This window comes from Ambystoma mexicanum, chromosome 10 (genome assembly GCF_040938575.1).
Source record: "Ambystoma mexicanum isolate Mex_15411 chromosome 10, UKY_AmexF1_1, whole genome shotgun sequence".
Taxonomy (NCBI): domain Eukaryota; kingdom Metazoa; phylum Chordata; class Amphibia; order Caudata; family Ambystomatidae; genus Ambystoma; species Ambystoma mexicanum.
In genome coordinates this window covers 929,469,232-929,485,831 of record NC_090932.1, presented here as the reverse complement: position 1 = coordinate 929,485,831, position 16,600 = coordinate 929,469,232, and the positions used below count along the sequence as shown (strand labels likewise).

Sequence of the window (16,600 nt, the reverse complement as noted above, 5' to 3'; positions counted from 1 at the left end):
TCACGGTTCGTTAACAGAAGGGAAAGAGCCAGGAAGCGATCCTACATGGGGAACATTATGGGGAGGGATGGGACGGAGATAGACCGACCAGATGGCATTGGGTAATCTCAGAATTGTGACCTGGAATGTACGGGGCCTCAACAGCTACCTTAAACGTAACAAAGTGATGATGTATTTGAAGAGGATGCGCATAGACATAGCCCTGCTGCAAGAGACCCACCTCACTAGGGAAAGGCTGGAGGTGGTCGGGAGGAAATGGAAGGGCACCGTTGTGGGGGCGGCGTACTCAGCGTATGCCAGAGGGGTTGTCACTTGGGTGGCGCCCCACGTGCCGTTTCGAGTGCTTGATTCTACGGTGAACCGGGAGGGTAGAATGGTGGTGGTAACGGGTCTATTGGAAAACAGAGAAGTACACATCATAAATTTGTACGCCCCCAATAACGATACCGCGTCTTACTTTAGGACCCTCTACGGTAAACTTGGCCCCCTGGCGGGGGGTACGGTATTGTGGGGGGGGGGGGCTTTAACTGTACCGTAGACCCCAGCATGGATAGGTCCAAGGACAGGGCGGGAAAAACGGCACCGGCGGCTAAAGCGCTGAGTACCCTACTGAAAGACCTAGGCCTAGAGGATGCGTGGAGAAGGCTGCATCCCACGGATAGACAGTACTGACACTACACAGCGCCACATGATTTGTACACAAGGTTAGACTACATGTTTGTAACAGCCGGGATAGTGAGAGAAATAGAAGGAGCAGAATACAAAGCCCGAGTGCTGTCGGACCACTCGCCCTTGGTGGTAGACTGGAGACACCAGCCCCCACGACAGCAGATCCCTACATGGAGACTTAGGACCGAGGCTCTGCAGGATGAGGTGTTTCAGGAGGGCCTGAGGGACGCCATTGAGGAATATTTTGATACAAACACGGGAAGCGTAAGCTCTGTGGGCACATTGTGGGAAGCGTTTAAGGTGGTGGTGCCTGGGGTAGCTATTTCCCAAGTTAAGGGGATACAGGGGGGGGGGTCGAAAGGGAGCTCCGGGAGGCGGAAAGGGAGCTAGAGGAGCTCACGCATTGCATGAGCACCGCTCATGATAACAGAACCAAAGTAGAGGAGCTACAGTTGTCCTGCAGTGCACTCTGGGATAGACTGTGCAGACTCAGCTACAGGAAATATACGGAGAGGATACACGCAGGGGGCGACAAGCCGGGCAGATTGCTGGCTTGGCTGTACAAGAGTGAGACCCCCTGCTCGGTGATTAGTGAGATTCAGGGCGAAGGAGGTAGCATATGCAACACCCAGAAAGAGGTAAATGAGGAATTCCTTAAGTTTTACAGACGCTTGTATGAGGACACGGGGGAGGATATGGGCCAAGACATACTAGACACATTGGGGGATATTGAGCTGCCCACCTTAGATGATCTAGAACGTTCTGAGTTGGACGCACCCGTCACCTCGGATGAGCTGGTGGTAGTGATTTGGAACTTGCCCACTTTTAAGGCGCCAGGTTCGGACGGGCTGCCCAGCGAGTTCTACAAAACATACCAGCAAGAGTTGCTCCAGCCACTGCTTGCCACTTTCAATGAGGCCTATGAGAAGGGAGAACTCCCATTGTCCCTCCGTGAGGCTTTAATCATCCCACTCCTGAAACCAGGCAAGCCGGCCGTGGAGCATGGGTCTTACAGACCGTTGTCCATGCTAAACCAGGACAGCAAAATACTCACGGCGGTGCTGGCTAATAGACTGAAGAGGGTAATTAAGAAACTGATACACCCAGATCAGACGGGATATGTTCCGGGTAGGAACATCACCGATAACCACCGGAGGCTACACCATGTCATAGACCAAACTGAGGAGGACACGGGCGAGCTGGCTATAGTGTCGTTAGACGCGGTCAAGGCCTTCGACTCGGTACGATGGCCCTGGCTGAAAGCGGTCCTGAAGGGGTACGGAGTGGGACCCGGATACCTCAGATGGGTACAGTTGTTTTACAGCACCCCGATGGCGAGGGTCAAGACAGGGTCCACGGTCTCAGATTCTTGGCAACTGGGCAGGGGGACCAGACAGGGATGTCCCTGGTCACCTATGCTATATATACTGGCATTGGAGCCACTGGCAATATGCCTGCGTCAACAATATGGGGAGATGGGCATAAACACGGCCAGTGGAGAGCATCTGATATCATTATATGAGGATAATATGCTCCTTTATTTGCGCTACCCAGAAGAAAACCTACAGTACGTCCTAGAGGTGATAGAACGGTACGCCATCCTCTCCGGTATATCGGTGAACCCTGGAAAGTCCAGCCTGTTCCCTTTGGGTAGATATAGGATTGTCCCGGTGCAGAGGCTGCCTGTTCTGCCAATACCATGGCAGCCCGTAACATTTAGGTATTTGGGGATAAACATTTATTACAAGATCGAGACAGAACACAAGCACAACACGGAAAAGGCGATAGAGGGGATTAAGAACAGTATGTTATTCTGGTCCAGATTGCCCCTGACCATGATGGGGAGGGCGGCCTTGCTCAAGATGGTGGTCCTGCCTTGACTCTTGCACTTCTTTATAAACGTCCCGTTTCTGATACCCAGGAACCTATTCGCGAAACTTCACAGCGTGTGTAGGGGTTTTGTGTGGGGCAGCTCTAGGAATAGGGTGGCTCTATGGAAGCTCCAGAACCCGTGTGACAGGGGGGGGATAGGCCTGCCTAACTTCAAACTCTATTACCTGGCGGGGCAGCTGCAGTATGTGGCCAGGTGGCTCTCGACTGAAGATTTGGCGGAAGCCAGGCTCCTGCGCGAAGATACAGCCCCATACTTTCTGTTGGAAGTGGTGTGGTTGGGCAGAGATAAACTGATGGGCAAGGGGCGGCTACTGAGGTTGGGCTGGGAGAACTGGCACAGGACATGGAAGATTGGGGGGGACTCGGAACCATACTCCCAGCAGGCCCCTTTGGCGGCTCTGTGTGGGAGCGACTCTCAACTACTTCAATCGGTCCGGAGATACTGGGAACAGGTAGGCCTAGCCACCCTCAGGGACATATGGCAGGAAGGGGAGGTGGTGGACTTTCAGCGGCTGCAGGAAGAGACGGGAGTACATGGTGGCCAATATATAACCTACACTAGGCTGGTGAAAAAGACTAGAGAAAGATGGCCGGAGACATTGCTCGCGTGGGATCCAGACGCCTCCCTGGAAACCATGTATGATGTATCGGAGGGCAGGCACGAAATATCGAGGATATATGAGCTCCTGCGAGCAAGGGCAGGGAAGGAGTTGCTCCAATTGAGACAAGATTAGGAGGAGGAGGTGGGAGGACCCATGACGGATGGGCAGTGGGAACGGGCCCAGAGGTACCATAAAAAGGTGTCCCGTAACGCGAGATTCCAACAGCTTCAATTGTATGTTACCCACAGGGCTTACTTAACCCCCGGGAAGATTGCAAAGTTTGGGGGATCAGCTATGCAGCAATGCCCCAGCTGTGGGGAGGTGAACGCGGGACTGCTACACATGTTTTGGGCTTGCCCGGAGGTGCATAGATTTTGGAACGAGGTCAAGACGAGACTGGCTGGCGGGGGGTGGTGCTGGATGTGGAATCGGCCTGGTCATGCATGCTTGGACTATTCCCTAGACCCGTCATTTGAAACACATAAGCAAGATGAAAGACCTGGCCTATGTCTTGGCCAAACGTAGAATTGCCATGGGCTGGAAGGCGGCCCACAGACCTAGGGTGGAGTTATGGTGGACAGACCTCTTGAGGTGGGCGGAAGCTGAATCCGTAGTCTGGTTTGAAGCGGTCACAAGGGGGGGCGAAGAAGAAGCAGGGCCCTTGCTGGCCTGGCGGCAATTGGTGGCCTCGTTAGCAAACCCTCACCAGGGTGACAACGAAACAGAGGACCCGATTGATGGCTGTCTAGGTAGTGTGCCACCCAATGATGTTCCCGTAAACAATATGTGAGAACCGGCTCTAGTTTAAAGGGGGAGGGGGGAGTTGGGGAGTTTGAAAATGTGTTGGAATATGATGCTTTCTATGTTTTGAAACAGTTGTAGTGTGTTGGTTTGACCTTAAAAAATAAAATAAAAATATATTTAAAAAAAAAAAAACACTTGCTCGGAGGCTTGTGTTTTATCGGACTAGTAACAGCCTTTTGGGGCTGGAGCCCATCCCTCTGTGTCGCTCATCACCACCACTACTGCCATCACTGCCCTTCAATGCCGTAATTGTGCTTAGTGTTGCCTACTGTTGACCTGTTATGATCTTCTTACTAGTTTGGCACCTCCAGTTCTGCTCCCCTCGCATTTCATCTGCTCCCCGTCTGAAGCCTTGTTGGTGGTGAACTTGAGCTGGTGTGGTAGAGTTATGGAAGTACATACACTGGCAATACAAACTAATGCACCTTAACGTGTAGACTGACATTTTGGGTTGGGTTTGTTCAAAAATGCTAAATGGCATTACTTTGACCATACTCCTTAGTACTGCACATTACTCAGTATTGTGTTAGCCTTTGAGTGTATGTTTACTCCTCCATGTCCTTTCCCCTGGCTCTTAAATATGGCTTGTGCTAAATCTTAGTTTTTTATTCTGCAGTACTTAGTAACCCATTCACTGACACTTTTTGACTGCATTTCTCCCTTTGCATTTACACACTACACTTAACTGCTCTGAAATGTTCCAAGGCTAATTCTGGTCAGTTCCTTCCCTCCCTCCCTCTCTACCCCTTCACTCTTATCCTTACCTTCCTCTTGGGGTGCTATGGAGGGACTGCCCAAAAAACCTGGGCCATAAACATCAACAATTAAAAAATATAAATAAATGTGAAAACACATATTTATGAACGATAGGGTCAATATGTCCATAATGTGGCATCCACAAACCATTGGAAAACGGCTGGACAATAACGCAATTCATAAAGTAGCCAGAATCCGTTCATAGGGATGTATTCAATAACCTCACAAAATGGTAAGTAACTGGGATATCTAACTTTGTAAAGATTGATGCATTCCTGATGGAATAGAAGCTATAATTAATCAGTGAATAACAGTTCTTCATGGTTACGTTAAGTTCTCTGTAATCAATCCAAGGTTGGAGGCCCCCTGTCCTGTTTGCAGACAACAAACTAGGGGTGGTCAGGATGAAATTGTAGAGGTGGCAATAAGACCATTCTGCAAGCCTGTACATAGTACGCTTATAATGCTACTTTTTTACTTGTCAATAATGCATACATCCATCCTAACTAGGGCTGTAGTTTCAGAAACGAGGTCTGTGCTGCAGCAATATGCAGCACACTTTGATGAGTTTGGTCCATGAAAGCCAAAGGCAGCTATTATGCCACATTAATATGAGTATGCTGCAGTGCCAGATCTTTCATTCTTGTGGTGTGTTTGGATCCTGCTATCTAGGCACATCTTAGTGTAATGTTTATAGCAAAGAATGTGTCAATCATGTAAAGGTAACTTATCTCTAGCCAGGGAGCCCCAGGGTCAATGGAAAACTTGGAAAAGCTGTGATGTTGAACACAATCATCACATTGTTGTTTCATTTGGATGAGACAGAGGGCCTCTGTGCATAGGACTATAGGACCTACTATGAGAACTGTTCCATTATTAGCGTCTACAACAACCGATTGTGCTTTCTCACAGAGGGAGTACTGTGTGGAGATGCCCCGGTTTAGTCCATGAAATAAAGAGAATTCACTCATGTTTATTATGTGCATTCATTCAAAATGCAACTCTAGTATAGGCTTAAACATGGCAATATCACTCAAATGGAAGGCATAGCAAGTGTGTACATTAATATTCATTCATGTTCATTAATGTCTATACTCACACTGTCTATGGTTCAGCAGTGGTAAGACCCAGGTTGTCTTTTTTTAAGCTTTGTTTATTGGCATTTTGTGTTAAGTAACCAACAACAAAGAAACTCCCCCCATCTCCCTCCCTGCTTCCACCCCTACTTCCCTACCCCCTCCTGCCTACCCCGAGCTGCTTCTCTGGAAACATACAAATATAGAGAGCAGAGCTTCGCCCCTTGATAATGTGGCTTCATCCGGGATTTCAGGTCATATCCAAAATCCTTATGTTGAGAGGGCACATTTGAATTCGATAATCTTCCCTAAGGTATGACAATAACAATCCCCAATCCTCACTGAATTTCGTAGAGTCCCCTTGGATGTTATACGTTACCCATTCCATTGCCAATATGTGCCAAATCTTGTACATCCACTTGTGGAGTGTGGGCGCTTTGTTGTTTTTCTATTTCCGGGCGATCACTGGTAATGCTGCCAACACTAGGACCATATATGCCTTACACTGCGCCCCTGCCCTGTGGGGCGGTATCCTTCCTCCATAGGCCAGAATGCATCCCCCATGCCCAGGGGTGGGTTTGTGCTTAGCATTCCCTTTATTGCTGTTTGCACCTGGTTCCAAAAGGGTCTTGGAACACTTGGGCATGACCACCAAATATGAGCCCAATCTCCCTGCCCCGTGCAGCCCCTCCGGCAGACAGAGGATGCTTCTGGGTATATAGATCCTAGCCTTTACTGAGAGCACATTGTACCACATCTCTCTTAGTTGGACAGATAGGGTAAGTCTAGGAATATTGCTCCAGAAGGCCTCCCATTCCTCCTGTGCTATCTAGCGACCCAGCGTACCTTCCCATTTGCCCATTTATGACCATGTCTCCCGTGTGGCCCCTCCGGCTATTACTGTGCATAATGCTGAAATGAGGTGTGTTACGGAATAAGAAGTAATATATTTCTCCAATGCGGTAAGTCGTCTGCACGCTGCTGATTTATTGGAAAGGTGTGACACCTAATGTCGCAGCTGTTAATATCAGAGCCTATCCCTTTCTGAGATGTCAAAGGCCTGCTTGCACTGCTCAAGGATTTCATTTCCTGTCCTTCCATCAGAACCTTGAGTCTCAGACACCCCGCTGCCTTCCAGGGCCCGAAGGTCCCTACATCCATCCCTAGTCTGATTTGGGGGTTCCTAAATAATGGTGTAAACAGGCCAGGCAGTGTGGATAACCCCCCTTGTTTTATCAGTTCACCCAGTTAGAGTAAATTGCATACCTCATTTTAACTATAATACTATTCAACACAGTGGGTTTTGGTTAATATTATACATTATAAAGTGTTTGATTAGTTATTTACACACAATATAACTAGGTCATGAGGCATGTATTATGTTAAGCAATACATACATAATGGTATGATTATTATGACTTAAATCCCTACATGTTTTAATAGGAAAAGTGATTGAAGGGTAAGTTTCCAACTCATATAGCTGAATTGAAGAAGATCGTTTTCATGTATTTTATTAACGTGGGACAGTAAGCAAGAAAAGTGTAACATTGGTGAAATGACACTTCTATGTCATGTACTTTTTTTTAATTTCATTTTGTTTTATTTAGCATCACATTAATGTGTATTTAAATAATTACAAATAATGAACACCAGCAAATATATATGACACATGTTCGTAAAAACATTTCAACATGTAAAACCTTCTCTGTTGTAAATGCACAAGGAGGACAATGGATCACTGGCCACAAATAGTATAATCTGTAAACAATTTCAAGGGTTCAATTCCATCCAATGCTGACAAATATTCAAATAACTGCCATGACAAATGTATACATTTGATATTATCAATGTGTTACTTAGAGGAAGTGTGATGTTTAATTGAAATGTGTTTTCTTTTCTGCTTTATCGTCTGTAGAAAAACAGTCAAATACATTGGCGGCTCTGTGCCTCTTCCCACTGTTTGGGCCTCATTACACGGATGGTGCTATTAGCACCTTGGTCCATGCCGGTAAAATACCGGCACCTCCTTGGTGGAAAGGGGAATTACCGCCCTATTCCAAGGTTGGTGGGGCGGTAATTCCCCCTTCCCCCATTGCCCTTCTCCATTCCCATTTTTGCCCCATAGGGCATAATGGGAATGGGGAAGGTGCTAATTACGGCACCGCAAATTGCGGTACCGTAATTAGCTCCCTGGTCCCTTTGCGGGTTGGTTTTTAACGCCTGCAAAAAGCAGGCTTTAAATTCCCCAACCCGCAAAGGGACCTCGTAGTAAGGCGGTAAGGTTTTACCGGTACCGGTAAAATACCAGTACCGGTAAACCCTTACCGCCGTCCGTGTAATGAGGCCCTTTGTCTTTGTAATGATAATAGCTTAGTATGTGATTATTGAACTGCCAGGAATGACATAAGGAGTGTGCTTGCAGATCTTTTTCCCCACTGAAGCATGTTCTGGCTCTAATCATTCACTATCAAATTTGAAGACACTGGGCCTCATTCTGAGTCGGCCGCTTCGGTAAAAAAGTGCTGGTATTCATGGATACCGGCACGTTATCGGTTCGGCCAACTACTCAGGTTTGCCTGAGGGGAACCTGACTTACCTCCAGCTGAGGTAAACCAGGTGCCCTACCAGCAAAAAAGCCCTCATTACCGGCACCGGCATTGCTGGTGCCGGTAATGACGGCGAATCCCCTCCTGGAATCCTCTGGGACTCCAGGAATGGGGACTTATACTGTCACTCGGCCGGACCAGGGGGGGGGGTGGCGGCAGAAACAGTAACTAAATTTCACAGTATCCTGGCTCTAGCGCCAGGATACCGGCAATGTCAGAATGAGGCTCATTATCTATTCAATAGGATATATTGTACCTGATCAGCTAGGTGCTTACTTCTTGAATGAATTTAGTTAGAAGCAAATTACTTCTAGTGGATGAAAAGAGAACTGCAAAGTTTAAATGCCAAGTACACAATCCATTCTCTCGAAAGGATTAGATTTTATAAACCCAAGAATGTACATTTTCTCTAATAAACTTTCCACTTTCATTTACCCAAACCAAACCCTAATCACAGCAGAATGTGTGAGAAAATCCATTGCCTTTTACATGTTAATTATGACGTTTGCCAACTGAAAAAAGAAACTTTGTAGTCATTTCATTTTTATTAATATCGTTAAGGTTACATGTGTGCACAAATGGTCATGCAACATACGTATGTTAAAAAGAACAGTTTTAGATCACTGCGAAAATAACATTTATTAAACCTAGCAAAATATTTGGCATCAGATGGGAACATTAAAAATACTTTATACATTATGTTTGATTTATCCACACCATACTCATCTCACATAACACCTTAAAAGGGAATGTTGACTAATCCCACAAACCACACCTCCACCCCCTCCCCCCCCGAATGCAAATCAAGCACATTACTCATGAAGCAAAGAGATGGGACTGCCATTCTAATACATAGATTAAAGCACTAGGCTTAAGCATGCATTTCCTTTTAGTGAAGAAAGAACTTCTGGACTTCAGTAGGAACATTTTAAGGGTACTTATGTTCTGCAGCATCTCCTCCCATCGAGACAAGTAAACCCCACAGGTATACATTGCTTAATGTATGGCCTAACAGTATGGCATACACTTTGGCCCATATTAAAGACATTTTCCACCCATGCAGCCCTTTTTTGGACAATATTTGAAAAAACACTGTCCCAATGCAAAAATGTATATCTCCGCTAGGGCCAGTATTGCCGGTATGGAAAAGCTGTGCAAAACTGAAACATATCACCTTTGGGGGAGCAGTGTTGTTGTAAAAAGGACATTTATGTTCAATTTCCTGACCACTTTCTGTGGCTCATTCCCCATTTCTTCAAGTGCAATAGTCCTTTAAGGCCATTCAATATATTGTCACAGAATATAAGTGCTTAGTTTGGACCACAGTGGTCCCACAATGGAAATACTTGTGCTAGAGTACACATGACGAAGTAACGTTAAGAGCAGCTCTCACAGTAGGAAGTTCATGCATGTGAACAAGGGCCTGCTACATGTCAATACTGAGTACATTGCCCGATTCCGTAAGCACCATTTAACAGGCAAAGGAGGTTCTGATGTCAGCTTACTTCTAATATCAATATATTCATTGGAATTCTGGCAAAACAAGACAATGCTGTGCAGCATTCGGTTGGAGTTTGTAATTGAACAGCTGTGGAATCAGTACACACAAATAACCGAGATTACGCATGCCAAAAGCAGCACAGCAATACCAGTAGACCAATCTCATTTAGAACACAAGTGTGTCATCCCAGCCTGGTAGAATTCTAAGAAGATCGAAAAGTCCCATTGACAGCAATGTAGAGCCAACAGACACAATCTATTCTAGATCTTCTGAAGGTGGACACGAAGCCATTATTCCTATTTTAAATGACCCATTCAAAATTGATGAAAAACACGAAACATGGACGTGGTGCTGATGAAGCATCTATACCGATGCAGAAGACCATCTTTCAGAAGGGGTTTCGATTTGGAACAGAAAGTGCTGGTGCAGTTCAAAGGGCAATGGTTATTGTAACATCAGCCCTAGTGGCATCAAGTCCCAACCATTGTTAAACCTCACAAAGCACAGCCCCTAATCCAAAATTGGCTATTTTCTGGTAGTGAAAAATGAGCAGTCAAAGCAGACATCATTGTTAAGTACAATATTTTATATAGAGGGTCAGATTTGCAAAAGTTACATTGTTTCCTGCCCCATTGCTATCACTAGAGAGCACAACATCCATAACACAAGAAACCTAGGGGCATCGTAGAGAACATGTTCTGCTCCTGAATAAAGTGCTTGGGTATTTTCCCACGAGAAACATAAGGTGCAGCAGTTTGGCAGAATACAAGGAGGCTAAGAAACACTATCAGAAAGCAACAGCCTATGGTTTTATGGAAGTCATAAGCATAGAGCCAAGTGCACACATTTTCACTTTATCAAATCCATATGATTCATGCAAACATTTTAGTCCTTTGAGAACTCTCATTTACACCGTCTGGAGGAATAAGCAGTTCCAGATTCATAAATAGTCCCTATTGCAAGGAGTGCCCCTTCTTTCTTACTATGCCTTTCTGCCAGACATTGGTCTTCATCAGTCTTAGGGTCCAATGGTCCCATTCAAGATGTCAATGGCCCTCATCAGAAGGTTGGCGGAATGGGCTTACCGGCACTGGTAAAGATTCCGTTGCCAGTAAACCCATTCAGCCCTACTACGAGGTCTCCTCGCGGGACCCGCAATGGGCGCCTGGAAAAACCAAGCGTCCATACCGGGTCCCGCGAGGACACCAGGGAGCCAACAACGGGCCTGTCATTAACGGGCCCATTGTTAGCTCCATCCCCATTCCCATTGAGCCCTATGGGGGCTGAAATGGGAATGGGGAATTACCGGGTCCGCCAAGGTTGCGATGGCCCGGTAATTCCTCATTCGAGGAACCCGGGCCCGGACTGCGGTAAGGAGGTAACCATGCCGCTAAAAGCGGCATGGTTACCTCCAACCTCCTGAGGAGGGCCAATGTCTCGACTCTCAAAATGTTGGCTTTGTACAGTACTGTGTTTAACCACGAGAACCAATCCTTTCCTCATCTCAGTCCAACGCCTCTTTTTGTTTTCTAGCTGGGGTTGTCCATGTTTTAAATCTTCTTGGAGGTCAGCAATACCTTCCATCACTACTCTTCAATGTACAGAGGTCACATCAACAAGGCCTCTGCGATTATAACCTCAACAGCTTTTCATATATTGCCCATGACAATTCACACAAGTGCAGTGATCATACTTGTGTGGCACAATTGCACAATGGATCCTCGGCAGCTGTGATGTATTAGTGCTGTAGATACCAATATTCTTGGACCTTGACCCAGTTTGTCTCATAATGTGAGGGACTTAGGGGTCTTGCTTGACCCGTGGCTCTCACTTGATCATCAAATCAGTAAAGTGTGCGGTGTATGTTTTTTTCATTTACGCACATTGATTACTTTTCATTTCCGCACAAAATCCAATTGGTGAATGCTTTTGAATTGTATTCTATTGAATTATATTTAAAATGTATTGGGGCATTTGGGTGCTGAAGAGAGACCGTAGGAAAGAGAGGAACACATGGATGTTAGTTCTCAAACAGCAAAGCCTTTAAATATTTCCTAAAACTGAAGTGGTCAGGTATTTCTCGAAGTGCTTGTGGAAGGGCATTCTGGATCTGGACTTACAAAAACGGGGAACTGCTAGGAGACTTTTATCACTAGAACGTAACCTGCGAGAGGGCATATATGCTTTTAATTTCTCTTGCAAAATGGTAGGGACAGTCGAGTAAAAAGCACGATGAGCAATACAAAGAGCCTTAAACTCAATCCGTCTTCTGACTAGTAACCAATGGAGCTTGCCTAGAAGTGTTGCAGAATGTTCTAGTTTTGAGGCACCTAAAGCCAGTTGGACTGCAACGTCCTGAAGGATTTGTAGTCTCTGGATCAGATATTCAGGTTGTCCCAGATGGATTCCATTGCAATAGTCCAGAGAGCCCATAATGGACGACGTGACCACTGTTACATGGCCAGTAGATGGAAGGAAGGGCAAAACTTCCCTTAACAGTTTCAATCTAAGGAAACCAGCACTACAAACTAAGGCAATCTGGACTTCACGGGAACAAGAGGGAGAGATTTTAATCCCTAGACTTTTCACTAGGTTACATGGTGCAGGAAGATCACCCAGTGACTCCAGCCAGAAATGGGAGTTCCAAACGGATAGAGGATCTGGAGTGCTGATGACCAAGACCTCGGTTTTACTGCCATTCAATCTTAACCAATTATTGGCCATCAAAGTCGCAATTGCTGAGAGGCACTTCTTCAATTTCGAAGGGGGATAGGATATCTGAGAATCAAGGCAAAAAAGCAGTTGAGTGTTGTCTGCGTAGGTATAAAAACAAACACCAAAAGAAATGATAAGATTAGCAAGAGTGCGCAGATACAGATTAAAAAGCAGAGGAGAAAGAGAGGACCCATGAGGGACAACACAGGAAACTGCCCAAGGGGTGGCTGAAAATGGAAATAGAGAAATGGTCTGCTGCCGTTCAGATGAAAAAGAAATAAACCACTGCAGAGAGGCACCTGTTAGGCTGACCTGTTTGAGCCGCTGGACCAAGATTTTATATCTAGGCGTTTGGATTTTCGTAATGCAGCATATCTGGGGTGGTCCAAGAATGCCATTCATAAGTTGCAGATTTTACAGAATGCTGAATCCTATATGATCTTTCACTTAAATCATAGGGCACATATCACCAACGCACTGAAATCATTGCACTGGCTACCATTGGAAAATCAGACTAAATTCAAATCCCTGTGCCTTGTGCATACATCTTTTCACAATTTGACTCCTTCCTTTTTTTAGGGAGAGATGTATGCACTATTAACCATTATGTCCTCCTCGTTCTTCTTCACCTGGTCTCTTGGAGGCACCCAGGTGTAATTTGGCCAGATGGGGAGAGGAGAGGCATTTTCATTTTTGGCTGTCAAACTTTGTGATGGATTGCTGGCTGAACTACGATTTTTGAACAATCATATGGAATCCAGAAAGAAATTGAAAACATTTCTGTTTCCACTTTGAATTGTCTGTTAAGGTAACTTGATCGTTCTTTCTCCATCTAGGGCCTAGATGCCTTCTCAAGGCGTGTGTGACCTTGATAAGTAATTTGTACCATACCACATCTCAGAGGGCCAACGCAATATTAGAAGCCAAAACCTAGGCAGTCTGGCAACAAGAAATGCAAGAAGAAAACAATAAAATGACAAGCCTTCACTAATTACGCTCGTAGAATTTGGAGCAAGAGAACCTCATGGATCAGACTTGCCTCTTCAACCTTGCGATTCCAAAAAGACCCAGCACTACAAAGATCGATTAATGACTATCATAATTGCTCAGTAAATTATCTGTGTACATGATTATCAATCAGTTTGTGCTCCATCATCTTATTGTTCCCTTAACTTTACCTATTCTAGAAGTGTTCCATTAGTGTCCTGCTTTCCTTGCACATTGTAAAGACAAACATATAACGTATTATTGTCATAAAGGAAGATGAATATAATTGAATTATGTCATGATAGCTTGTCCCACCCTCTGATTCATTACGAGTACAGCACCACAACCAAGTTCTCAGCTCAGGCATGAACGGTCTTATACATCTCAAGAAACAATGAAGCAACCATTGGCATGTGGAAGGAAAGACACCTACATTTTATATGTCATATAAGGAAGACATTTATAACAACTGGTTATGATAGGAAAGGATTGATCATAAGTTAATGCTTAGTCTTCATCTTTGGAGAGCTACGCTCACACCTTTTGTAAGACACAAGTGACATGGCAGTGGCGTACAGCTTGGAAGGAAAATAGAAACATGCTATTTTATTAAGGCCTGATGAGCAAATATCCTTTTAACTCCAACATAAAAATAAGAAACACCATTAACAACATTTAAGCACAGAGCATGGCACTTTAGTAAGGTGCAGTCTGAAAAAAGGCTACTGTAGCTGCAAATGGAGCTGTGTGACCATGGTGCCACTACATGTATCCCAGATTTTCCATCTCAGTCCTGTATCGCTGTTCGGATACGTTGCTCTTATGTGGCTTGCTCTCTAGATGCTGTCGAAACTCAGCTTCTTCACTGGCACCGGCATTGCACATGGAGCAGTAGAATTGGCCACTTGGAGTCACACACATGGCCAGGTCGCGCGGGATTTGCTGGCGCGTGCATGGACTCAAGTACGGAGCTGCAATAGGAACATAAGCAGCAAGATCATTATGTATGTCAGAATTAGATATGTCTGCTCAACAAAACAATGGAAAGAATCAATAAGCTAGGAGTCTACCATGCACCTATAATGTCAATATTATTGCATATCCAAGGACTGATTTTGATGGCTTACTTTCGCTCTGCTTTAGAAATCTGTCAGAAGTACAGTTAGTGCAGTGTTACTTTAGTAACCCAATACTTTGAGTATGCTGTTGCCAACCCTACAGGGCATCAAAGAGAAGGATGCATAAGATGCCGGTGGGGGGTGTCTGTACTTCCGCTCTCTATATGGTAGAGGAGAGGCACAGAGGACCCCAGCCAAGATTCTCTATTATTGGTATCGTGGTGGAGCAATCAAGGCCTAGCTTCTCAGGAGTTGATGCAGGCTGGTTCTTAAGTACAGTGTAGACCCAAGCACCCACAAAGGAATGTCCACGCACTCTATCGGTTAAAACACAGTCTTTATATAATTAATATTCAAAGGTATATACAATATCACGATAACTCACTTTGTACTCCGAAAATCAACAATGGTAAATATATACAGTTCTAAAGTGGTACCACTAACGATATCAGATCTCATTCAAGTGCATACGGTCAGAATGACACCCAGATCAAAATAAAGAGGAAACCAGCAGTAGAGAGAGGAAGGAAAGCAAGATGGTTGAACAAATGGCAGAATACGGAATACTGGTCCCGCTACCTAGGCACAGTTCTGTGTGGAGATCCCCCCACCTGGGCAAACTGTAAAGCAAAGCTGTATCACAAGCCCAGTCCATATATTGTTCACACTAGGCTTTCCAATAGTTCTGTAACCCCAAAGTACGTTGGCGTTGTAGCGTTCCTCGTCAGGGAATCAACAGCCCTTCTCGAGTGCCCTCCCTTTAAGGCAGGAGTCACGGGTCGTCGAACGTCCGACGGAGAACAGGTCGAGCTACGTCGTTGAAGTGGCCGCGTCGTTCCTAGCGGTGCTCGTTGACGGGGAAGCGTAAACGTCCTGCAAGGAAGAGGCGTGCGGGGCACCTCAGTGTTCTGGACCGCAAAGAGTTTGAACAACTGTGGCCCAGCAAGGGTGTTGAGTCGTCGGTGTCTCCGTGGTCTTTGGGTGGCGGGAAACCAACCGGCGGATGCTCCTCTGCGCGTCGACGGTCAGGCCTTCTCCAGCAGGATACAGCGGCGATGATGAAGACAAGAGCATCCTTGGATCAATGAAGTTCTTAGGCAAACGGGAGCACGGCGGCTCCGGTCGACAATGGCGGGCAACTGTCTGGGCGCTTCACTTTGTGATTCCGCAGCAGTCCCCGTCTCGTGTCGGCAGCCTGTCGAATGTCTGTCTACCAGGGAGCTTGGGCAAAGATCAGCTGTGCACGATGGTCCCTCATAGCTCGGGAAGAGGACGCATTAGCAGGTCCTCTCTGGGTCAGTCCTTGGAGGCACAGCAGCTTTCAGATTGTGAAGGAGATCAACAGCAATTCTTCTCGTCCAGCAGGGCTTCAATGTCAAGCTTCAGTTACTCCAGTTACTCGTCGTAGTGGACTTCTGCTTCTGAACACGATTCCTAGCAGTGAGAGGTCCCCAGATATACTGTTGATCTCCCATTCATTCCGCTGGGTCACAGTCAAGCATCCAATCATGATTAAGGGCATTCAGGCAGGCAGGCAGCCAATCAGGCACACAGCGCATTCAGGCCATTCTCCAGACACTCACAACAAGTTATGTGTATTGGGACAAGTACCGAGCCATTCAACACTCCAAACTGCATTCATACCGGTTTCGGGCATGGCTGTCTCAGTCATTGTGTCAACCACCAGATGCTAGACACCCACAACACAGAATGTGTATTCGTCACACACTCCATTCACCCAGGTCCCACCCACAGGCATACCCGAAACATACGGTCGTTGAGAAGGCTCCAGCCAGTCTGGTCGGCACTTCCCCACACTACCATATATGGAATTTCCACCCAACATCCAGTCATGGGGAAGGGACAGAGGCAG

At 46.0% G+C, this 16,600-nt stretch overlaps 1 protein-coding gene across 2 annotated transcripts in view; it reads right to left on the bottom strand.

The window, feature by feature from the left end:
* Positions 1–8,932: 8,932 nt before the first annotated feature.
* The window catches only part of ZMAT3 (zinc finger matrin-type 3), a 197,732-nt gene continuing 190,064 nt past the window's right edge, over positions 8,933–16,600 (bottom strand). For both annotated transcript variants that reach the window (XM_069618697.1, XM_069618696.1), the window contains exon 6: positions 8,933–14,580. In XM_069618697.1, the coding sequence (XP_069474798.1) occupies positions 14,372–14,580 (209 nt within the window). In that variant the 3' untranslated portion in view covers positions 8,933–14,371. The remainder of the gene's footprint in view (positions 14,581–16,600) is intronic.